The sequence below is a fragment of the Pogoniulus pusillus genome, chromosome 10, assembly GCF_015220805.1.
Source record: "Pogoniulus pusillus isolate bPogPus1 chromosome 10, bPogPus1.pri, whole genome shotgun sequence".
Taxonomy (NCBI): Eukaryota; Metazoa; Chordata; class Aves; order Piciformes; family Lybiidae; genus Pogoniulus; species Pogoniulus pusillus.
In genome coordinates this window covers 40162416-40181967 of record NC_087273.1, presented here as the reverse complement: position 1 = coordinate 40181967, position 19552 = coordinate 40162416, and the positions used below count along the sequence as shown (strand labels likewise).

At 62.0% G+C, this 19552-nt stretch overlaps 1 protein-coding gene across 3 annotated transcripts; it reads left to right on the top strand.

Moving 5' to 3' along the window:
- Nucleotides 1-345: 345 nt before the first annotated feature.
- EMILIN2 (elastin microfibril interfacer 2) lies at nucleotides 346-15913 on the top strand. Of its 3 annotated transcripts, none has more exons than XM_064150341.1 (8): nucleotides 346-610; nucleotides 1151-1273; nucleotides 6660-6835; nucleotides 7248-9122; nucleotides 12449-12781; nucleotides 13247-13285; nucleotides 14436-14570; nucleotides 15494-15913. In XM_064150341.1, exons 1-8 carry the CDS (start codon nucleotides 486-488, stop codon nucleotides 15823-15825), a joined length of 3138 nt encoding a protein of 1045 aa, XP_064006411.1. In that variant the 5' UTR covers nucleotides 346-485; the 3' UTR covers nucleotides 15826-15913. The 3 variants fall into 3 exon arrangements, with proteins under 3 accessions (XP_064006411.1, XP_064006412.1, XP_064006413.1); XM_064150342.1 differs by having other exon boundaries at nucleotides 347-610; nucleotides 7251-9122; XM_064150343.1 differs by lacking the exons at nucleotides 346-610; nucleotides 1151-1273 and adding an exon at nucleotides 2377-6564.
- The last annotated feature ends 3639 nt before the right edge of the window (nucleotides 15914-19552 follow it).

The following is a 19552-nucleotide window of genomic DNA, read 5'->3' as shown; positions in this document are numbered from 1 at the left end:
GAACCTCCCCTGGGGCAACCTGAGGCTGTTTGCTCAGGTCCTGTCATACAAACAACAGCTTCCTGCACTCCTGGAGCGGGGGCAAGACCCTACCGACCCCCCCGCAGAGGCCCCAGGACCCCACTGGGATCCACCTCTCCGGAGCCTGCTCTCCTCCCGGGGGTGCGCAGCCCCTGGGGCCGTCCCGCTCACGGCGGCCGGGGGCTCCCGGGAGCTCCGCGGGGCCGGCAGCTGCCCCTCAGCCCCGCGGCCGGGGGGGAACAGCGGGGCCGAGGCTGAGGCCGGGACCGGGCAGGGGTGGAGGAGAGCGGCCGGAGGGGACTGAGGAGCCGCCGAGGAGGGCGGAAACGGGGTGGGGGGAGACTTGCGTCAGTGAGGGAGCTGGAAGCGGGCGGGACGGACCGAGGGGCGGACGGACAGACAGACAACGGACGGACCGACGGACGGAGCCCGCGGAGAGGCACCGGCCCGCCTCGCTGGCCCCCATGCAGCTGTGCCCGGCCTCCGCTGCCCCCTCGGGCTGGGCGCTGCCGCTTCTCCTGGCCCTGGGCGCGGGGCTTAGCCACGGTACCCCGCACCTGCGCTACAGCCGCCCCGGCTCCCGCAGCAAGTGAGTTACCGAGCGCCCGGGGGCGCTGGGCCGGGCCGGGGAGGGCAGAGGGGCCAGGGCTGAAGCAGTCCGGGGATGCTGCGGCGGGCAGGAGAGAGCCGCGAAGGACTGGAGCAGCCTGGCGGCGCTGGGGCGGGCTGCGGGCAGAGCCGGGGCGGGAGGGCTGGAGCAGCCTGGCGGCGCTGGGGCGGGCTGCGGGCAGAGCCGGGGCGGGAGGGCTGGAGCAGCCTGGCGGCGCTGGGGCGGGCTGCGGGCAGAGCCGGGGCGGGAGGGCTGGAGCAGCCTGGCGGCGCTGGGGCGGGCTGCGGGCAGAGCCGGGGCGGGAGGGCTGGAGCAGCCTGGCGGCGCTGGGGCGGGCTGCGGGCAGAGCCGGGGCGGGAGGGCTGGAGCAGCCTGGCGGCGCTGGGGCGGGCTGCGGGCAGAGCCGGGGCGGGAGGGCTGGAGCAGCCTGGCGGCGCTGGGGCGGGCTGGCGTGTGGGGGCGCGGTGGGCGTCCCGCCAGGCTGCCCCTCATGCCGTGCCCTCCCTGCTGCCCTGCCAGGAACTGGTGTGCCTACATCGTGAACAAGAACGTGAGCTGCTCGGTGCTGGACGGGACGGAGAGCTACGTCCAAGCCCAGTACAGATGCGCCTGGAACCAGCTCCCCTGCCAGCCCACCTCCGTGTGAGTAGCCCAGGGGGCCGCGGCCGGCCGAGGTGACAGCGCGGATTGCTTGCGGCGGAGAAGGACTTCGGTTTTCGTGTTGGCCCTGCGGCAGTGAGGCTGGGGGTCGCCCTGGGCGCTGCAGGGGGCCAGGAGCAGGCCCTGGGCGCTGCTGGGGGCCAGCGCTGGCGCTGCGCCCTGAGGCCTAGCGGCGGTGGTGCAGGGCCCTGAGGTGTGCTGCTGCTGCTGTTCGTTTGCGTTGCTCTTTCGGTGCCCAGAGCCGCTCTGCTGCCTCGGAAGGTGCACAGGCAGTGCCGTTCGAAGGAAACAACAAAGGCAGCAGACAGCAGATCCGTGCTGGGGGATGTGGTTTGGCCCTGGCTTTGGTGGGATTGGACCTGCTGGTCCTGGGCGTCTTTTCCAGCCAAACCAGTCCTGTGAGCCTGTGCCAGGAGCATCAGCCTGGGGCTGTGCTGAGAGCAAAAGCTGCCTCTGGGCTCTAGGCTGCTGGGTAGCTGTTAGCAGTTGGGCTGGGAGATTAATTTCTCCGGTGTCCTTTGTGGTTTTGCTAGCTTCTGAAGAGTCCCTGGCAGCATTCAGGGAGCATGTGAACATGGCACCCTGAGACATGGCACCCTGGGCCGTGGCTTGGTGGCCTCAGTGGTGCTACTCTGAAGGTGGGACTGAGTGACCTGGGAGGTGTCTCCCAGCCAAAGAAGGGCTGTGGTTCCATGAGCTCCCCTGGTTTCACTGCAGAACTGGCGCTCTTGGGGATGGGGCCCAGGGCTGTGTCCTGGGCTCTGCCCCCTGGCTCCCCAGGGCAGTAGTGAGGAGTGGTTGAACCTCAGTTCGCAGAGCACGTCAGAGGAGGTGCAGCTAAAGAGCCACAGAGGAGCTGCAGCAGCTGCAGAGGTGCAGCAGGGCTCGCACGGCCGCGGGGAGGCAGCGCAGCAGCTGCAGAGCCATTGCTTCTGGCTCGGGACACTGCTGAGGCCTTGGGCTGCAGGCAGAAAGGGCTGTGAGGCCTCCACAAGTCCCATCCATTCCAGACTGACTCTGCAGCAGCAATGTCTGGCCTTGTGCTGCTGGCACATGCCTGGATCTGGCTGCTGTCGGGGGGAGGAGCGGGGCTGGGCTGGCTTGCTGTGGGCCAGCTCCTGGGGCTGGGCTGAGGATGGAGCTAGATGCTCGCCTGCAGCCTTTCTGCCCTTGGCTTTCTTTGGTGAATGTCATTGGTGTTTTCTTCAGAACCATGAGGGCAACCACAGAACAATTCCTTAGGCTGCCCAGATTGTGCTGGGTTGGAAGGGACCCTCCAAGGGCATCTAGGCCAACCCTGCTGTGGGCAGCAAGGACACCTTCAGCTAGAGCAGGCTGCCCAGGGACACATCCAGGCTGAGCTTGAATGTCTGCAGGGATGGGGCCTCTGCCACATCCCTGAGCAACCTGCTCATGGTTTTACCCCCCCCACGTTGTGCAGAACTCAGTCCCTCTCAGCCCCAGGTGCTGGCCGCTGCAGGCAGCCGCAGTGGCAGGGTCTGCACAGTTGGTTGTGTGCATCCCTGGCTCCTGACAGGCTGTAGCTGTGCTTTTCTCTCTGGGCCTGCTCTAGAGGTTCTCTTAGAGGTAGAGTGAGAAAGAAATTTAGAATGGGTTGCATTGGAATGGACCTGCAAAGGGCATCCAGTCCAACTCCCTGCACTCAGCAGGGACATCCTTCACCAGGTCAGGTTTCTCAGAGCCTTCTACAGCCTCACCTTGAGTATCTCCAGGCATGGGGCCTCAACCACCTCCCTGGGCAACCTGTGGCAGTGCTCCAGCAGCCTCCTGCTGCAGAACTTGTTCCTCACATCCAATCTCAATCTACTTTGCTCCCATTCCAAACCACTGCCCTGGTCCTGTCCCTGCAGGCCTTTGGGCACAGTCCCTCTGCAGCCTTCTTGTAGCCCCTTCAGGCACTGGCAGGCAGCTCTGAGGTTCCCCTGGAGCCTTCTGCTCTCCATGCTGAACACTCAGCCTGGCCCCATAGCAGAGGTGCCCCAGCAGCCTTGATCATCTTGGTGGCCTCCCCTGGACCTGCTCCATCAGGTCCGTCTTCCCTTAGAACTTGTTCGACTGCACCTTGAGCTGGCTCAAGGGAGTGAAGTGCCCAAAATGAGGGGTGGGAATTAAAAAGAGGAAAAGATCCAAAAAGTCGAAGTGTTTAGCTGCCTGAAATATTTTCACCTGGTCCAGCTCCTTCCTCTGGGCCACCAGATAGCTGAGTGCTGGCAGACTCGGGGGATGCGACTGGGATAAAGTGGCCATTTGGCTTGGAGCAGCACAAACCACACCCTCGGCAGCAATACCTTCTGTTGCATCCTAGGAGACACCTAGGGCAGTCTGGAGCAGCTAGCCCTGAGCCCCCTGCCCGTGTCCTGTGAGGAACGTTGTTTGTGGCAGCAGTGGTTGGAGGACACTGTGTCCAGACATGTCTGTGAGCCCGGGGGGACACAGGAAAGGAGAGGACAAGAGCTGGAAAAGCAACAAAGGCAGGCCTGTGAGGGACTGACTCTTTCCCTTCGTGCACTTGGACAGAGGAGTTAGGCAGGACTCAAGAGCAGATACGGGAATAAAGTGCAGCCCCTGTCTGTGACGCCCGCGGGGCAGCTCACAGCTCCTTCTGCTGGGGAGAGTGAGAGCCAGAGCAGGCAGAGCTGCTTTGCAGGGAGATGCCGGAGCCTGAGTGCCACAGGGATGCTTCTGTCGCTTGGTGGCTTTGCTGGTGCTCTACAGGATAATGCTGGGCAAACAGCTAGATCCAGCTGGATCCCTTCTCTGCCAGGGAGAGAGGCTGCACGGAGCAGGTGGGCAGGAGAAACAGCAAAACCATGATCAGAGTCTGCTGCAGAGCCCCAGAAGTGCATCCTTAGTGATGTGGCATTAGGGCTCTGCCTGCAGGTTGTCCCTCTTCAGGAGCTGTTTGCATTGCAGAAATGCTTCCAGCTCGCTCCCTCCACCTCTTCTCTGACTCTGCCCAGGCTGGGGCTGAGCCATGGCCCTCAGCACCACAGCTCTGCCTCTTGGGAACACCTCTGGGGGTGGGCATTCAACTACCCGCCAGGGCAGCCTGTGCCAGGGTTTGAGAAGCCTTTCAATGTGGAAGTGTCTCCTAAGGTCTAACCTAAACCTCCCCTGGGGCAACTTGAGGCCATTTCTTCTTGTTCATTGGGAGAAGAGCCCAATCCCCACCTGGTTCCAGCCTCCTTTCAAGGAGCCGTAGAGAGCCAGAAGGTCTCCCCTCAGCCTCCTTTTCTCCAGCTCCCTCAGCTGCTCCTCCCCAGCCCTGTTCCCCAGACCCTTCTGCAGCTTGATTGCCTTTCTGTGGCACTTCTACAGCCCCTCAATGTCCTTTTTGGAGTTGGGGTGCCAAAACCAACCTCAGCATTAGTGTAAGACTAGGTTCAGGGAGCCCTTCTGTTGCTTAGGTTCAGCCTTGGTGGTGCACAGCCTTTGAAAGGTCAAAAAGCTCTCTGCAGTTGGTGTCTCACAGCTTGAGCACAGAGGGTCTTCCTCAACTCCTCATCTTCAGACTCCACGAGGTCCTGGGCAGCCTGCTCCTGCTGCCTGCAGGGGGTTGGAGCACATACACTCTAAGGGTCCCTCCCAACCCGAAGCAGTCTGTGAATCTCCTTCCCTCAAAGTGTGCTGCAGCCATGGACTCACAGCCAGCGCTCATCCCTTGGATGCCTTTGTCCAGAAAGGGGAAGCTCTGGAGATTAACCCTAAAAATCACCCCCTGCACCCTTTTTATCTTGCCCTCGGGCCCATTGGAATACCATTTAAAGGATCCACAAGGTCCTTCCTAACGTTAGGGGCTCTGTGAGGTCTGCTCCCCCCTGCACACACACACACGTCCTCCCGGGATGCCTGCGCTGGGATCCCAGCTTGGCCTCAGAGCTTGGAGTGGAAGCGCCAGAAGTTATTACTCTGCATTAAGCGGTTTGTAGGTGCTTGGGGCGCAAGAGTGCATCTCCGGCCTGCAAAGTTAATGAGTGCTGAGGCCAAGGAGGGGGGGGGGCTGAAATGTGAGTGCCTGAGATGAGGAGAGAGGGCACGGGACTGAGAAGCAGAAGGCAGCTTTGATGTCTGCTGCCTTTGAAGTGAGGGGCTCCTGGTTTATTATCCTTAGCACTGTGCTGAGCGAGGAGGGAGGGAGCTTGCTTAGCCCTGAGTCGTGGCTCCGCAGGTCAGTCAGACTGTGCTGGGTTTCACCCACTCAGGAGGTTGGAGCAGATGAGCCCTGAGGTCCCTTCCAACCTGAGCTATTCTGAGAGTCTGTGATGACTTCTCAGTTCTGGGGTTCTGGGATGACCTCACCCATTCACCATGTTCTGGCCACCCCAGAACTACCTGGGTGGAGCACATCAACCCCCGACCGGGAGCCCGCGGCAAACCCACCTGGAGCGCGCAGCCCTCCAGCGCTCCCGCTGCAGCGCCAGCCGAAAGCCTTGGAGGCCACGTGAGGGCTGCTGAGATTTCCCCTCTCCATCCCTGGCAGGGCTGCAGGATGATTCTTTTCTTCCCCCCTGCTCATTTTGCGTCAAGCAGAATCTCTTTGTAGAGGCTCCAGCTAGCCGGGTGGGGGTGAGCCCGAGGGCTTTGCGCTGCAGACTGTGAGGGAGCCTCCTGAAGGTGCCAGGGTTTCCTGGAGGCCTGGCTGGGAAGCCTTGGAGCTTAGGCTGGGTGTGGTGAGCTTTTCCTGCCTGGCTCCCTCAGCTGAAGTCCTGCATCTCTGCACCCACCAGCAGGTCCCTCCCCATGAGCCAGGCAGGGAGTTCTCCTTCCACACATCATTCCATTTTGCTGCAGTCATACTCACCAGACAGCACAGCCCAACGCCTCCCACGCTGCTGCTAAGCTCCCACGGGGGCAGGGAAAGCTTCCTGGGCCTGGGGAAACATCTGACCTGCAGCTCCGGGCCTCCCCTGCAAGGCATCAGACTGCTGCCAGAACAGCAAACTGTTACTTTAGAATCCCAGAAGGGCTCAGGCTGGAAGGATCCTCAGAGCTCCTCTGCTCAAACCTCCTGCCATGCCCAGGGACACCTCCCAGCTAGACCCAGCCGCTCCAGGCCTCATCCAGCCTGGCCTTCATCTCCCTCAGGAAGGAGGCAGCCACACCCTCCCTGGGCAGCCTGTGCCAGGCTCTCACCACCCTGGTACTGAAGAGCTTCTTCCTCAGCTCCAGTCTAACCCTTCTGTCCAGGTGGGTTGTGGAGTTCTTGTCTCTGGAGACTTTCCAGACCCATCTGGATGCCTTCATGGCAGCAGGTGAGCTTGATTTAACCCTGCTGTGACCTGTGCCCCGCTGTGAGCTCAGCTGTGTCCCTGGCAGAGCTGCTGAGGGTTTCTCTCTGTCCTGGCAGGTACCGAACCAGCTTCCGGCCACGCTACACAGTGGCCTACAAGACGGTGACGGAGCTGGAGTGGAGATGTTGTCCTGGCTACAAAGGGGAGGACTGCAGAGAGGGCCCAGCAGAGAAGCCCAGCGCCGCCCGCCGGCCCAGCACGCCTGCCAGAGCTGCGATGAAGAAGGGCCTGGGTAAGCACCTCCCTTCTGCTGTGTGTGGAGCCGGGGCAGGGGGCTCACCTTGGAAGGGACCTCAGCGCTCACCTGCTGCACCCCCGGTCCTGGGCAGACACCTCAGCTAGGCTGGGCTGTCCAGCCTGGAGAAGAGAAGACTTTAGGGGCACCATAAAGCTGAAGGTGTCCTGCAGGAAGACTGCAGAGGGACTTGTGCTGAGGGGGTCTGAGCCAGGCCAAGTTGGAATGGTTTGGAGCTGAGGCAGAACTTGTTGAGTGTGAGGGTGGTGAGAGCCTGGCACAGGCCATTTGATGATGATGATGTAATTGAAGTCATACTTGTCTTTAAAGCTAAGTGAGGTTGGCCTCAGCTGGTGGAAGCAGCCCCCTCTGGGGATGCTGACCTTCAGGCTTTGTTGTCTCCCTGGAGCAGGCACAGAGCCCACAGAAGCTCCGGAGCCTTCTCTGCAGGAGAAGAAGCTGCAGTTCCTGGAGGATGAGCTGTTCCGGCTGACACGCTCCGTGCTGGAGCTGCAGTCCTCCGTGGCAGGGGTGAACGAAAACCTGAAGCTGACTGTCCAGGAAGATGCCAGCAGGATGCTGGTCACTTGGCTGAACAACCTCTATGACCGCCCAGAGCCTGACAGTGCTGTGGCTGGGGACACTGACACCATCCAGCTGCCCGGGCTCCTCAGCAGAGAGCAAAAGGATCCTTTTCTTGATTTGGAGGTGGAAGATCTGAAGTCTGAGCTTGCCGAGGTGAAAGAGGCCCTGAAGGTGAGGAATGAGAAGCTGGAGGAGCTGACTGGGAAGGTGAAAGGCTACGAGGGTCAGCTGAAAGAGCTGCAGGGGGCAGCACGAGGGCCACCGCTGTCGCTGCCCAAGGACAACGTCTACCAGGACTATATCGATTCCAAACTGGAGTCCATCAGGCAGGAGCTGCTGGAGGGCTTTGAGAAGAGGATGGCAGAGCTGAAGAGCTCCTGCGAGTGCAAACCGCAGCACGTCCAGCAGCAGTGTGAGCAGGGCGGCAGCTGCTCGGGAGCCAGGGATGTGCCCAGAGGGAAGGAGGAGAGCAGCGCCCCCCGGGCTCAGGCGCCATCCGCCCGGGCCGGCTGCTGCTGGGAGGGCGACGGGAGTGGCGCCGGGCAGCAGCTGCAGGATCTGGAGAAGAAGCTGGACCGCGTGGCCGAGGCTCACCGCATCCTCAACGTGCGCATAGACAACGAGATCGCGCGGCTCTCCGCCCCCGACCTGGAGGACATGTTCGCGGAGAGGCTGCAGGAGCTGGACGCCAGGATGAACGCCACAGAGCGCAACGCCGAGGAGCACTGCTTCTACGTGGAGGAGACCCTGCGGGGGGCCATGGCCGCCGAGGCGGAGGAGCTGAGGCACCTCTTCGACCAGAAGCTGCGGGCTCTGGAAACCAGGCTAGGCGGCACCATCTTGGAGATGGCCAACGCCACCGACCCCGACGGGCTCTACCTTCATCCCGGGCCCCTCCCGCCCGGGGACGGGGGCTTTGGCAGCGAGCAGCTGGCAACAGAGGTGGACACCTTGCGGAAGAAGCTGCTGTCCCTGGAGCAGCTCTGCGGGCAGGAGGGTCTGACCGCTGGGCGTGGCACCGGTGAGCTGCGGGAGCGGCTGCGGAGCTGTGACGAGAAGTACGAGGAGCTGCGCGGCGGGATGGAGAGCGGCTCCGCGCTGCTGCGAGCACTCAACGGCTCCCTGCAGGAGCAGCTGGGCCTGATCAGGGGTAACCAGCGTGACATCCAAAAGGTGCAGCGCGATGCCCGCCTGGCCCGCCACAGCCTGGGGCTGGTGGACAGAGACCTGAAGGCTCTGCGGGATGGCCTGAGCAACTGCAGGGAGCAGCTCCTGGGCGTCAACTCCACCTGCAGGAAGGCCCAGAGAGGGGTCTTCAGGAAGCTCGACCAGATGCAGAAGACCTTTGCCAACCAAACGGCCCAGCCTGGGGAGGGCTGCTGCGGGGAGGTGAAGGAAGGCCTGGAGCGGCTCAGTGAGCATGTCCACGGCCAGCTCAGCTGGTGCCAGGAGCGGGCTGGTGGCGGGCAGGAGGGTGCAGTGGCCGTGGAGAGCAGGGTATCACGCATGGAGAAGGTCTGTGGCAGGCTGGAGGAGGTCTCGGGCGGCCTGCAGAGGGTGAAGGAAGGCCTGGAGAGGCACCTGGGCAGCCTCTGGAGCAGCGTCTGGCAGCTGAACGACAGCCTGGCAGCACAGGGCAGGGACATCGCCAGTCTGAACGGGCAGCTGCGCGGCATCCTAGCGGCGCCCACGGGCACAGGTAAGGCCTTGGCCTGCATGCCAGGGGGAGGGGATTGGCCTTTTGCTGTGCTTTTGGGGGTTCCTTTGCCTGCTTCGGGTGGCTTCGTCCTGCTTCAGTGCCTCCTTTGCTGGGCTTCTTTCTGGGGTCTGCGCTTCAGTTTGGTTTGTTCCTCTCTAGTGCCTTGTTTCGGGAGGAGCTTTGCCTTCTCTAAGGCCTTTCTTCATTCTTAAGGCTTTTGGGTTGGGACTTTCTGAATGCTTCCCTTTGCGTGGCTTGGGTTTTTTCCCCTTTTTCCTGCTTTTCTGTTTGTTTGCATTTAGAATCACAGAATCAGGCAGGGTTGGAAGGGACCACAAGGATTGTTCAGTGCCACCCCCCCTGCCATGCCCAGGGACACCCTACCCTAGAGCAGGCTGCCCACAGCCTCATCCAGCCTGGCCTCAAACACCTCCAGCCATGGGGCCTCAACCACCTCCCTGGGCAGCCCATTCCAGCCTCTCACCACTCTCATGCTGAACAGCTGTCTACCCACCTCCAGCTTCGCTCCAGTCCCCCTAGTCCTAGCACCACCCATTTTTTAATGCCTTTTTGGTGGGTGGGTTTGGGTTTTGGTTTTTTTTTTCCTTCCTTTTCAATGCTTTTTATGTTTGGGAGTTGTTTTTTTACCTTGGATAATGCATTTTAGTGATTTCCCCCCCTTTTTTCAGAGCCTTTATGGGGAGGTTTTTTTTCAGCTGTCTTTCTCTTCTGAGCCTGAAAGGAACTAAACAAGGGAGGAGAAATTTCATATTACACAATTTCTGCTTTGTTTTCCCAGTGACTCTAATTTTGGCTCTTTCCTCTAGAACACCATAGGACAGGGAGTGATTTTAAAAGTAGCCTCAAAACAAACAAAAACCGAACAACCAAACGGAAAAAAAAAGGGAGGGAAAAAAGGAGGGAAAAAGGCAGGAAAAGAAAAGGAAACAAAAAGCCAACCAAGCAACCAACCAACAATACCCAAACACAAAAAGGCAGGAAAAAAAGGGCAGCAAACAAAACAGAACAAAAGTTTAAAATATCAACCACACAACACGCACAAAAAAAGGGAGGGGAAAAAAAAGAGGCAGAAGCCAACCAAAAGAGCACCAAACCCAAACAGGCAGGGAAAAAAACAAAGCAAAAGGAAAAACTGAGGGAGCAAACAAACAAAAAGGGAGACACCACACAAAAAAGGAGAAAAAAGCCTAAAAGCAGAGAACAAACCAAGGAAAGGCAGATAAACCCCAAAGACGCTGAACATCCCCAGCCCAGCCCTGCCCAGGGCAGCAGGACCCCCCAGAGCAGAGTGTCTCTGGCTTTGCTGAGCCAGAGTGACAGCGGTGGCAGAGGAAGCCCAGAGGCAGCTCTAATGACTAATTACCTGGGGTTAATTAGCTGCAGCTTGGCTGCCTCTGGTGCCGTGGGGTTGTTCTGGGCCGCTCCAGGGTGCAGGAAGCAAAGCCGAAGGGATTCAGGCGCTGCTCAGAGAGGGTCCCTGTGCTCGGCAGCCGCTCCCGCCTGGGGGGGGAGCAGAAGTGAGCTCTGCCACGGTTGCCTGTGCCCACTCAGCCCCTGCTCAGGGTTCTCCCAGCAGCTGCATTCCCATGGCACAGCTGGTGATGGATGCCCACCACAGCTGCAGGGCTTCCCCACCTCAGTGCCACCTGTCAGCTGAGGTGGCTTGAAGTGGCTGGGAAGCAGAGCCTCTAGCACAAGCTGCCCAGGGGGGGCTGTGAATGTGCCCTCCCCAGAGGTGTTCAGGGCCAGCAGCCTGGGCTGATGGGAGGTGTCCCTGCCCATGGTAGGGGGCTGGAACTGGATGATCTCTGAGGTCCTTTCCAACCCACACCATGGCCTTAGGTGGCCACAAAAAGGTCTCATTGGAGCCTTCTCCAGGCAGAACAGATCCTGGAAGGAGGTCAGCAAAGGCTCTGAGATGTCTATGGTCCTAGGTACCAGCCAGTCAGGACAGCCTGGGCAAGCAAGTTGAATCCTTGGGCAACCAGGCCTAGCTGAGAAGTGTCTCTGGGTGTGGTGGGGAGGTTGGAGTGGATGAGCTCTGAGCTCCCTTGAGCCCAAAGCAGCTGGGAAGTGGTAACCTGAACCTTGCTGTGAAGGTTTGGGCACCTCAGACCTCTCTTCCCTCCATGAGGTTCTTGCTCCAGATTTTAGCACGGGGTGCTTTTGGTGAGTTCCAGTGGCCAGATGGAGGCTGAGTTCCTGTTTCTGTTTCCATGACACCAAAACAAGGCAGTTGGAGGCTCTTTGAAGCTTCTCTCCTCAGCTGGTGCATCTGCCTCAAAGCCCTGTAGTGGGAAGGGACATCTGCAGCTAGAACAGGCAGCCTGTGCCAGAGTGCCACCACTCCTTGCCAAGAAGTTCTTCCTCCTCTCCCAGCACAAAGCCATTGTCCCTTGTCATCTCAGTTCCAATTCAGCTTTCCCCGGGACTCCCAATACCGCTGATAGAGCCAGCAACAATTGATGGGATGCCCTTCCCTCTTCCCACTTCTTTCCCAGAGAAAGGGAATCAGATGGAGAGAGAGGAAGGTAAAGCAGAGCCAAATGAACAATCTCACTGTGATTTGGAAGGTAAAAGAAGAAGAGTTTAACAATAAAAAGGCACACGAGGTAGGGAAGGTCCAAAGGTAGGGCAAGGGAAAGCGAGATACAAACCATCTAAGTACACAACCAGATTTGATGGCAGTGGGCTTTGTCCCCCCGCGGGTGAAACAGAGCAGCAGCAGAGGAGTGGTGACTGCTGGTGAGCAGGAGGCAGGGGAGACCAAACGGCAAGTGCCCCTGCTTTTAGGGATCTCAGACAGGAAGGGGGAGTGAGCTAACCACCATCACCTGGTGGTGCTCAGACCCACCCTGGGGAGGGGTCAAGACCACCTGGGGTCAGGTTCAAGATCACTCCCCCAGGAGGATTAATCCTGTACACTTGGTTTTGCCAGCCCCTGTCCCAAGTCTCTCCCAAGCTCTCCTGCAGCCCTTTCAAGTCCTGGCAAGCTGCTCTGAGGTCTCCCTGCAGCCTTCTCTACTGCAGAGCCCAGAGCTGACAGCAGGAGAGGATCGGGAGTGTGGAGTGAGGGTGTGGGGCCCACAGAGCTGCTGAACCTTCCTGCGGGCTCCAGCCTGCCTTCAGCCCTTTCCCAGTGCCATGGGCTGGGAAGGGAGGATCCCTGGTGCTGCAAGGCTGGGATGGAGTTTCCCCAGTGGCTGGGGCCCTCTTCCATCTTTGATTGGTTATACCCTAAAGCACTGCTGGCATCTCCTGTGTGGCACCACTCACCTGCCTCTGTCCTTTTCCACTGTTTCTAGGGCGGTCAGAAGCACCACAGCAGCCACTGCCCCCCAGATCCCCTGTGCAGCCGCAGCCTGGCACCCCGCTGCTGCCGTCGCAGCCGAGGACACAGCCCCACTGGCACAGGCCGCCCCTGCAGCCCCCGCAGCCCAGGCCCCTGCCTCGCCCCGTGCTGCCCGGCTCGGGGGGCGTGCCACTGCTGCCTGGCACCACCGGGGTCATCCTGGAGACGGGCGAGGCAGGGCCCCCGGGCACCCTGCTGATGGCAGGCCGGGGGCGGCTGCGCAGCACCGATGGGCAAGCCGGGCACAGCGCCGTGCCCAGCGCCGAGGGCTACGCCGGCGCACCAGGTGAGACACCCCATGCACGGGCACTCCAGGGGGTGGTGCTAGCTCCTGGGCTGAGCAAGCTGCTCTGGGTGCCCTGCTGAGCAGGGGCTTGGACTGGGTGAGCTCCAGAGGTCCCTTCCCACCCCACATGCCATAGAAGGAGTGGAAATGCCCCTGGTGCCAGCTGTGGTGACTTTGACAGGGCTGCACAGAGCATGAGCTGATGTGGAACCCATGGTGCCCACCCCAGCCTTTGGCTCTGGGCAGGCTGCTATGGTGTCCTTGCCACGGCTTCAGCCACTGCAGTCAGCCTTTGGTTTTCTTGCCATGACCCCCCCCCTGCAGTGCCCACCGAGCAGGGGCCGTCTGTAGCTGTTTTGGTAGGGTGTTGCTGGGCAACCAGGGACGCTCCAGAGGGCAGCAGAGACTTGTGCCATGCTGTGTTGCACCATGCTCTGTGTCTCACGGCCTGCTCTGCCTTTGCAGGATACCCAAAGCTGTCTGCACCTGCCACGGGCTCACCAGGTAAGGCAGCTGGTGCCTAGAAACCTTTGGCACAGATTTTTCATGTTCATCCCAGTCCCTCTCAGGCTGAGAGCAAGGGAATGGTCTTGTGCAGCTGAGCAGTGAGGAAAGCCTGGCAGAGCTGAGAGTCTCTGCTCTTTAGTGTCTTTATCAGTGCTCTGGGTGAGGGCATTCGGGCACCCTCAGCCAGCATGCAGATGGCACCAAGCTGGTGGCTCTGTTGTCTGCTGGAGAGGAAGAGGCTCTGCAGAGGGACCAGGGCAGGCTGCATCCATGGGGCAAGGCCATGGGATGAGGTTCGACAAAGGCAAGAGCTGAGTCCTGCCCTTGGGTCACAACAGCCCCAGCCCCAGGAAGGCTCCAGGGTGGAGGCAGAGTGGCTGGAAAGTGCCCAGTGGAAAAGAACCTGGGGGTGCTGGGTGACAACAGCTGGAGATGGGCCAGGAAGTGCACCATCAGCCTGGCCTGGAGGAGCAATGCAGGAGCAGGGCAGGGATTGTGCCCCTGGACTGGGCACTGGGGAGGCCACACCTGGAGTGCTGGGCTTAGTTTGGGGCCTTCACTGCCAGAAGGACACTGAGGGGCTGGAGCAGGCCGTCCCCTCTCATGCCATCTCTTGTTCCTAGGCAGCAGAGCCCAACCCCAGCTGGCTGCAGCCTCCTCTCAGGGAGCTGCAGACAGCAATGAGGTCTCCCTCAGCCTCCTCTTCCCCACATTGCACCCCCCAGCTCCCTCAGCTGCTCCTCCCCAGCCCTCCTCTCCAGACTCTGTCCCAGCTCTGTTGCCCTTCTCTGGCCCTGCTCCAGCCCCTCAGTCTCCTGGGCATGAGGGGCCCAAAACTGGACCCATGCTCAAGGTGTGCAAGGGCATCCTCCCTGCCGAAGGTCTGTGGCAGAAGCATTATTGGCAGTGCCGCTGCCAGCACTTCGGGGCCTTGTACAGGGAGGCTGTGGCCCGGGGGGGGGACTTTGTGGTGCTCAGTAGATGTCACAGTGAGACACATGGGACCCGAGCCAGCAAGCGATGTCCCTCAGTGACTGGGTTAGCCCAAGTGGAGCTTGTGCAGGACCCGGGGTGCTGCTGATAACCAGCTGCGGGTGAGGCCGGGCTGTGCCCCCTGTGCTCTGACTGCTGTTGTGCCCTGCCGCAGGCCCTGCTGCCGCCACAGCCTCCCTGGTGTCCTTCTCGGCGGGGCTGACGCAGAGGCCGTTCCGCAGCGGCGCCGGGGTGGTTCCCTTCAACAAAGTGCTGCTCAACGATGGAGACGCCTACGACCCGCATACAGGTGGGGCTGGCAGGGCACTGCTCAGGGCCAGGGGCAGCAGGGGCTGCCAGCCTTGGGTGCTGTCTCAGGGCTGGCTGCCACGTTGGCTATGCGCAAGTCCACCCACGCCACACACAGCTGCCCATGTTGAGCTTGGCACCCTTCTCTGTAGCCAGCAGTGGATAGCCCATGTCACCCAGTGGTTGTCACCGTGCTGAGAGCCATCAGGTGTCCCCAGAGTTAACCAGAGAGGGAGCTGCCCTGTCCCTGTCACCATTGCAGGGCAGGTTGGCAAGGGCTCTGAGCACCTTGCACTGGTTGGGGATGTCTCTGCTGACATTTGGACTGGGTGGGCTTTAAAAAACAGTCTGTGAGATGTGGGCACGAGAGAGAGTGTGGCCAGCAGGGCAAGGGAGGTTCTCCTGCCCCTCTGCTCTGTCCTGCTGAGGCCACAGCTGCAGTGCTGGGGCCAGTGCTGGCTGCCCAATGCCAGAGACAGGGAGCAGCTGGAGGGAGTCCAGGGCAGGCTGCAGAGGGGCCGGGAACAGCAAAGGCTGAGAGCCTGCACAGGAGCAGCCCCAGAGGGGACCTCAGCAATGCTCAGCAAGAGCTGAAGCAGCTGTGGGGGGCAAGAGGCTGGGGCCAGGCTCTGCTCAGTGGTGCTCAGGGACGGGGCAAGGGGCACACAGTGGAAGCCAGGAGGTGGCAGCTGAAGAGCAGGAGAAAGTTGTTTGGTGTGAGGGTGCTGGAGGGCTGGAGCAGGCTGCCCAGAGAGGTTGTGCAGTCTGCTTGTGTGGAGAGCTTCCAGCCCCAGCTGGGCACTGTGCTGCTGGGCAGCTGCTGGGGGTGCCCTGCTGGGGCAGGGCTGGGCCGGGTGGCTCCAGGTGCCGCTGCCCGCGCTGTGGGTGTGCGGGGCGCGGGGCTGAGGCTGTGTCTCCCCGCAGGCATCTTCACGTGTCCCCGGGAGGGTCGCTACCTGCTGACGGCGGTGCTGGCCCCGGAGCGCGGCGCCTTCGCCGAGGCTGTGCTGTCGGTGTCCAACCGCAGCGTGGCGCAGCTGCACACCGCCGGCTACCGCCGCGAGCTGCCCGAGCAGCGCCGCGCGCCCCCCGGGCAGGCTGCCTGCGGCGGCGCCGGCGCCTTCCAGCTCGTGCTGCACCTGCGCGCGGGCGACCAGGTGGGCGTGGTCCTGACCGGGGGCAGCCTCGGCTACGGCGCGGACGAGACCTACTGCACCTTCAGCGGCGCCCTGCTGTACCCCGCACCGCGCCCCTAGCCTGCGCCCCCGCCCCGGGCCGGCGGAGAGACCTGCTGCGCCTGCGCGGCCTGCGGAGAGACCTGCTCCACCTGCGCGGCTTGCGGAGAGACCTGCTGCGCCTGCGCGGCCGGCGGAGAGACCTGCTCCACCTGCGCGGCTTGCGGAGAGACCTGCTGCGCCTGCGCGGCTTGCGGAGAGACCTGCTCCACCTGCGCGGCTTGCGGAGAGACCTGCTGCGCCTGCGCGGCCGGCGGAGAGACCTGCTGCGCCTGCGCGGCTTGCGGACGCACCCTATTGCCTCGGCACGGCCGCGGGCTGCGCAGCTGGCGCCCTGCGCTCCGCTCGGGCCTCCTGCCTCTGCGGCCTGCAGAAGACCTCCGTGAGCCCCAGGCCGCCCCCGGGGCCTGACGTGAGTCCAGCGGGGAGAGGAGGGTGAGTTGCCTGTGCTCGGCAGGGAAAAGGGAGAGCTGGAGAAGGCTGCAAACAGCTCAGCCGGGCGAGGAGCGGTAATGGAGGCAGAAAGTCTCACGGGTCGCTGCTGGCGCCGCGGGCTGCAGAAGGGCGGCAGGGCTGGGGAGGAGCAGCTGAGGCAGCTGCGGGGGTGCAGTGTGGGGAACAGGAGGCTGAGGGAGACCTCACTGCTCCTGAGAGGAGGCTGCAGCCAACTGGGGTTGGGCTCTGCTCCCAAGAGACCGAGAGCAGGGCGAGAGGGAACAGCCCAAGCGAGCCCGGGGCTGCTTTAGATCAAATGTCAGAAGAAATTTCTTCTCGGTTAAGGGTTCTCAAAGCCTGGCCCGGGCTGCCCAGGGAGGTAGATGAATGCCCACCCCTGGGGCTGCTCTTGTGCGGCCTCTCAGCCTGTGCTGCTCCCAGAGCTGCTCCAGGCCCCTCAGCAGCTCTGCAGCCTGCCCAGGGCTCTCTGCAGCAGGTCTCTGGCGGTGGGGAGCCAGCACTGGCCCCAGCACTGCAGCTGTGGCCTCGGCAGAGCAGAGCAGAGGGGCAGGAGACCCTCCCTTGCCGTGCTGCCCATTCTTCATGTAGTCTGACTCAGGTAGCGCTGGGGGGAGGGTCCCATGGCACCTGACCGCAGGCATGAAGGTGCTGCTGCTGCCAGGCAGAAGCCAGGAGCTGGCTGTGAAGGAGCTGCAGCCAAAGGGCTGCAGGAGCCCTTCCTGGCAGGGTGCTGGTGGCCAGCCCGGTTCGTGGCCCTCCACCCTGTTCTAGCCTTGTGCTGCAGGGCAGCTGGCACTCAGATGCTGGTTCAGGGGGTGTTTGGTGTTCTATGGCTTTGGGTGTCAGCAGTGAAGGGGCAGCAGGGAAGGCTCCTCTGTGCTTTCTGAAGCCATTTCCTTTGCCCTGCTTGGTTGGAGCCAGGGTATCTGCTCCTATCCTGCAGCCGGAGAGGAGCCCTCAGGCTCTCTCAGCCCTCAGCAAAGGCCTTCTCCAAGGCCTGGACTGTGGTTAGCTCATGGAAGCTAACAGCTCAGGGAGCCCTTCCCTGCTGGCCCTTCACCTCCACGTGAGATGCTTCCGGGGGGGTGCAGCTCCTGCCCCCAGAGGGATGGGGGAGGCTAAGCTTAGGCTTGGAGGAGACTCCAGCATGGAAGGAGCAAGAGCCTCAAGCCGTGGAGTAAGCAGTGACCCTTCTGTGGGAACCAACAGGAGACAGCTGCATGGAGAGGAACCTCTCCTGAGGGCACTGCCATGTCCAGGAGCAGGCAGAAACAAGCACCAGCTGCTGCCCAAGAAAGCCTTCTGCGACGGGGCTGTGGCTGGGCCCCACTCCCCCTGTTGTCTTCTGGAGCTTCACAAGGCTCTGGGCAGCCTGTGCAGGAGAGCAGGGGGCTTGGACTGGACTGGATGGAGCTGCTCCCATCTGCCATAGCCGGGGCAGGAAGCCAGCCCAGGCCCAGGGCAGCAGCCTCTGTGGGACCAGAGCTTGTCTGGTCCTGGCCCCTGCAGGGCTGACCAGGAGTTGGAGTGGGTTATGCAGGGCATTGGTGAACCACCTCCTGAACCCCCATGGGCTTGGGGGCATCACTCTCCTCTCCATGCAGCCACTTCCAGGGTCTGACCACTCCAGGTGAGAAGTGCTGCCTGGTCTGGGCCTCCCCCCGATGGACACAGCTTCGAGAAGGTGTTCCATGGAGCCAGGAGGAGGAACTCCTTTTGGGGTGTGGGGGGCAGAGGCTGTGCAGTCTACTCTGGAGAGCTTCCAGCCCTACCTGGATGTGTTCCTGTGTGCCCTGCTCCGGCAGGGGCTTGGGCTGGATGAGCTCCAGAGGTCCTGGCCCACCCCCACCTCTCTTGAGCCATGCCCAGGTGTTCCATCACTGGCCCTGAGGGAGAAGAACTCAGCACCTCCCTCTGCACCTCCTCAACGAGGCAGTGTTCTCAGGGCAGTTGGCTCAGGCAGCCCCCTGTGCCCAGGGAGGACACAGCACATGGACCAGCAGGGGTTGGATTAAAGTCTTTATTGTGACTGTGTTGTTTTGGACATCACAAACACTGCACTGACCCCGGGGGGTGGCACCTGAGGTGGTCTGATGCCCCACGGGGAGTGGGCTGCTCCTTATGCCCACAGCTTGAGCAGAAAACAGCTAATCCAAGAGGGGAGAACGCCCACCTGGAAGCAGTGGGCACTGCCAGCGTGCCCCTCCCAGCTCAGCACAGCTCCACTCCAGGCAGTAGGGGCACTGGCAAGGCAACTGAGGGCCACAGCTCACAGGGTTATGGGCCCCTGGCAGCCTCTGCTGGGGACTTGGATGGAACCGGGGGGAAGGAAGGGTAAGGAGGGAGGGGCAAAAGGGGATTGGGGGGGGGAGGCAAAAGAGAGAGGGGGGACATAGGGGAGATAGGAAGGGGATAGATAGGGAGAGGAGCGGGGGGAGATAGGGGAGGGAGAAGATAGGAAGGTGATAAATAGGGGGAGGAGGGTGGGGAGATAGGGGAGGGAGAAGATAGGAAGGAGATAGATAGGGGGAGGAGGGTGGGGAGATAGGGGAGGGAGAAGATAGGAAGGAGATAGATAGGGGGAGGAGGGTGGGGAGATAGGGGAGGGAGAAGATAGGAAGGAAATAGATAGGGGGAGGAGGGTGGGGAGATAGGGGAGGGAGAAGATAGGAAGGAGATAGATAGGGAGAGGAGGGTGGGGAGATAGGGGAGGGAGAAGATAAGGAGATAGATAGGGGGGAGGAGGGTGGGGAGATAGGGGAGGGAGAAGATAGGAAGGAGATAGGTAGGGGGAGGAGCGGGGGGGAGAAGATAGGAAGGAGATAGGGAGAGGAGGGTGGGGAGATGGGGGGGGGGAGGGGAGGGGGGAGGAGGGGAGGGGGCGGGGGGGGAGGGGGAGGAGGGAGGGGGCGGGGGGGGGGAGGGGGGAGGGGGGAGGAGGGGAGGGGGCGGGGGGGGGCGGGGGGGGGGGGGGGGGGGCGGGAGGAGGGGGGGAGGAGGGGGGGGGGGGGGGGGGGCGGGGGGGGGGGGGGGGGGGGGGCGGCGGGGGGGGGGGGGGGCGGGGCACCAGGCACTGTGGCTTGGCAGTTCAACTGAGATGTGATTCTATAACTCCCCTCTCCCTCCCCCCTATCTCCCCTCCTCCCTCCCCCCTATCTCCCCTCCTCCCTCCCCCCTATCTCCCCTCCTCCCTCCCCCCTCTCTCCCCTCCTCCCTCCCCCCTATCTCCCCTCTCCCTCCCCTCTATCTCCCCCTCCCTCCCCCCTATCTCCCCTCTCCCCCCTCCCCTATC